This window comes from Chenopodium quinoa, unplaced genomic scaffold, assembly GCF_001683475.1.
Source record: "Chenopodium quinoa cultivar QQ74 unplaced genomic scaffold, ASM168347v1, whole genome shotgun sequence".
NCBI classification, from domain to species: Eukaryota; Viridiplantae; Streptophyta; class Magnoliopsida; order Caryophyllales; family Amaranthaceae; genus Chenopodium; species Chenopodium quinoa.
This window is the reverse complement of record NW_018744369.1, coordinates 807,434-811,132: the sequence shown is the minus strand read 5'-3', so window position 1 is coordinate 811,132 and position 3,699 is coordinate 807,434. Positions and strand designations below refer to the sequence as shown.

At 33.7% G+C, this 3,699-nt stretch overlaps 1 protein-coding gene across 1 annotated transcript; it reads left to right on the top strand.

The window, feature by feature from the left end:
- The first annotated feature begins 2,702 nt into the window (after positions 1-2,702).
- On the top strand, positions 2,703-3,098 carry LOC110696808. Its single transcript, XM_021874143.1, has one exon. The coding sequence runs from the start codon at positions 2,703-2,705 to the stop codon at positions 3,096-3,098; it is 396 nt and encodes a 131-aa protein (XP_021729835.1).
- The last annotated feature ends 601 nt before the right edge of the window (positions 3,099-3,699 follow it).

Sequence of the window (3,699 nt, the reverse complement as noted above, 5' to 3'; positions counted from 1 at the left end):
AAATTGGTTCTCAACTCCAAGAAAGGTGAAAGGTTTTTCCCGTTCAACTAGCATTGGTGGAGTGTTGATTTAATCCGGTGGACTAATTAGAGGAGTTACAATTGAGGCTCTTTATCTCCGGTAGAGAAGAATATTGCTAAGAGGATTCACGCTTCAAAGGTTAATTCTAAACTATTATGTGATCTTTATTTGTATATGCATGAGATCCTGTTTAGGTGCGTATGAATGTGATTCATGAAATTCCGTATAGAGTACCTAAAACCCTACAGTGGTATCAGTTAGCCCCTTGCATATAATTTACTGGTCACAATAATATGATTATTTTGATGTGTGAATTAGGCTAATTTTAATTTGATTAAGGGGAGGAATTGAATTATGGATTAAAATAACCTTATTACAATATGATTTTAATTGATTGGAATTGATTAAATTGTGAATTTAATTGCTCAATAGCCTCTAACCATATTTTTTTAAGAACCCTAAAGCCCCAAATTTTGGAATTTGATGGTTATGAACCATAATTTTTGATTTTAATTGTTAAATTTATATAATATAATCTATTTTTCATATTTAAAATTTTTTAGATATGATTAATTAATTCATGTAAAATTGGTTTTATATGAATTGGTAATTATTTTATATGAAAAGCCCTAAATTAATTAAAATGGAGATTTTGATTAATTTTTTCTGAAATTATGCATAAAGGAGTTTGTGTTTAATTATAATTAGATCTCCGAAATTAATTTTGCAAAAGTTGTGAAATTAATTTAACTCAAACAACAACAAAAAAAAAATTTAAAGCTTGAAGGGGAGCAACCACGGCTGGGTGGCAGAACCACCTCATGGTGGGCCACGGTGGCTGCTCCGGTGGTCGGAAATGGGGGACGGGCGGCAGGGGAGTCGGTGTTGGGCAAGAGCAGAGGTGAACCTGCAACTGTTGCACGGTTTCAGCTCTGCTCGAGCTGATTGGCGTGCTAGGCAGCTGCCTGGTGCGCCAGCCAGCGCTGCTGTGGCTGGGCGTTTGCCTAGCTGCTGCGGTGGCTTGGCTCCGGCCTGGCTGCTGCAGCAGCTGTGACGTGGCTGGGCAACAAGCTTAGTCACGGAAGCTCTGTTTTTCATTTAAAAAAAATAAAAAAATTTATAAAAATAAATAAAAAAAATTCTGATTTATTTATTTTGGATAATATTGAAAAACTGATTTTAAGGGGATATTGAGCAATTCCAATTAAGGTTGTTTTGAATTGATTATAAGATAATTACATAATTTGATTTTTTTATCTAATTAAAATTAGTTGGTTAGCTTATTTTTAAGATAAAATCTTTTAGGTGGTTAGGATTTCAGTTTATCAAATATGATTTATATTCTAGGATTTCCTAATTAATTGATTTATCCTCTTGACATAATTAAGAATATATGATATTTTGATTATTGGCAAGTATAATATGTGATATTATTATGTGGCATCTTTATATATATGATATATTATTGCTATAAATGACTAGTATGGCCCTAGATTTAAATTATAAATACGATCTGTGTATCGTTATGTATTTTTATAATTTAAATACGATCTGTGTATCGTTAAGTATTTTTGTAATTTTATTTAATTAGGAATTAGTTTAATTATTTAAATTCTTAATTAATCCAAAGAAGAGCCCAGATGAGAAGGTCCATGATGAAGGTGGATGGAGATCCATGAAGAGTCCAAGGAGTTGCCCATTAAAGCTTAGTTCTTAGGATTAGGGGCCATACTAGCTCATATTTAATTTTGAATTTTATTATTATTCTTAAAATGCTTATAAGTTTATTGTATGTATGTTATCAATGCGCTAGAGTTAACTAATTAATAACGACATAATAAACTTAGGTCCCGCTAATGTTGAGGTTTTCTTTTCCAAATATAAAGTACTTATTAACCCTTAATTAATAGTAATAGGTCATGCCTCCGCAGGGTATTGTTATTAATTTTGGGAAGTGAGGTGAAATTGCGAATTTTGCGCACCTAATTTGGTTAACCTCAACAAAATCATCAAAAGCTTTTTGGATTTTAAAGCAAAGGGACATTTAAGCATGAGATGTTTTTCTGTCTAACCAAGAATTACAAATGTTGTAATTAGTAAAGAGTTTACTTACCTTGAAAATGTAATTTTAAGAAAAAGTCTCTGTCTGCTTAACGTTGCATATTGATAGGATCTTGGAATCACTTATTCAAATAGGGACATTAAAATTGAATAGAGTGCTAAGTAACCTAGAAACTATTGCATGTTTTAGGTGCTTTTATAAACATAAATTGAACTTTGCCTTTTTCTGTCTGTAGATATCATGACTAATAACAACAACAACTCGATTTTTAGCGTCCGTCCCTTCCTTGAGAAGGATAGGCTGAACGGAGAAAACTTCATCAATTAGGAAAGGACTCTAAGACTTCTTTTAAAGTTTTGAGGGTAGAGAGGATGTCTTAGAAAACCCACTTCCAGTAGTGACTGATGAATCATCTGATGTTGATAAACGTCGTGCTTAGAAAGCTAATGATACGTCTACTCCAATCACTTGCTTCATGGTGGCGGCTATGGAACTGGACCTCCAAAGGAGGTTTGAGACCAAAGATGCTTACACCATTATGCAAGAGCTTAAGGCCATGTTTTAGAAACAGGCCAGGATTGAGAGATATGAGATTAATAAGGAGATTTTGGAATGCAAGATGGAAAATGGTGAATCTGTTCGCCAACATGCTTTCAAAATGATAGGTCTTTTTGAAAGCATGAAACGTCTTGGATTCCCTTATAGCCAACAGTTGGCTACTGATATCATTCTCCATTCATTGCCTGACAGCTTTAATCAGTTTAGGATGACTTTCAACATGAATGAGTCTGAAAAGACTATGACTCAATTGCATGGGATGCTTGTCAATGCTGAAAGGAACATTCCCAAAGAACCAAAGAAAGAGGTTTTGATGGTTCAAAAGGGAAAGGGTTTCAAAAAGAAGGGGGCAGGCAAGAAAAACAAAGGCAAGCAAGTTGTCAAAGTTTCTGAAAAGCTTAAGCAGACCGCTAAACCAAAAGTTGTTGAAGCAAATGTTTCTACTGTGAAAAGATAGGTCATTGGAAGAGAAACTTCCCCAAGTACTTGGAGGATAAGAAGTCAGGTACTTCTACTTCAGGTATTTATGTTATAGAAGTTAAATTGACTTCTACTTCTTTATGGGTATTTGATACCGGTTGTGGTTCTCACATAGTTAATGATGTGCAAGGACTAAAAAGAAGTAGAAAACTAGCAAAAGGCGAGGTTGGGCTTCGCGTCGGAAATGGAGCAAGAGTTGCTGCACTTGCCGTCGAAAGTTATAGTCTACATTTACTGTCTGGATTAATTTTAGAACTTAATAATTTTTATTTCATTCCGTCAATTACTAAGAACGTTATTTATGTTTCTATTTTGGATCATGAAGGTTTTTGTTTTGAGATTAAGAACAAATGTTGTTCCATTTCTTACAATAACATGTTCTATGCTAGTGAAAAATTGATTAATGGCTTATATGTACTTGATAGGACAGTACAAGTCTATAACATAAATAGCAAGAAACAAAAGTCAAATGATTTAAACCAACATATCTATGGAATTTCCGGACGGGTCATATAAACCAAAAGCGCATCCAAAAGTTACAAAAGGATAGAATCCTTACATTATTCGATTATGAATCA

What these genes read in the sequence shown, in the direction of transcription:
- LOC110696808 (XM_021874143.1), top strand. Translation starts at nt 2,703, where the DNA reads ATGGAAAATGGTGAATCTGTTCGCCAACATGCTTTCAAAATGATAGGT.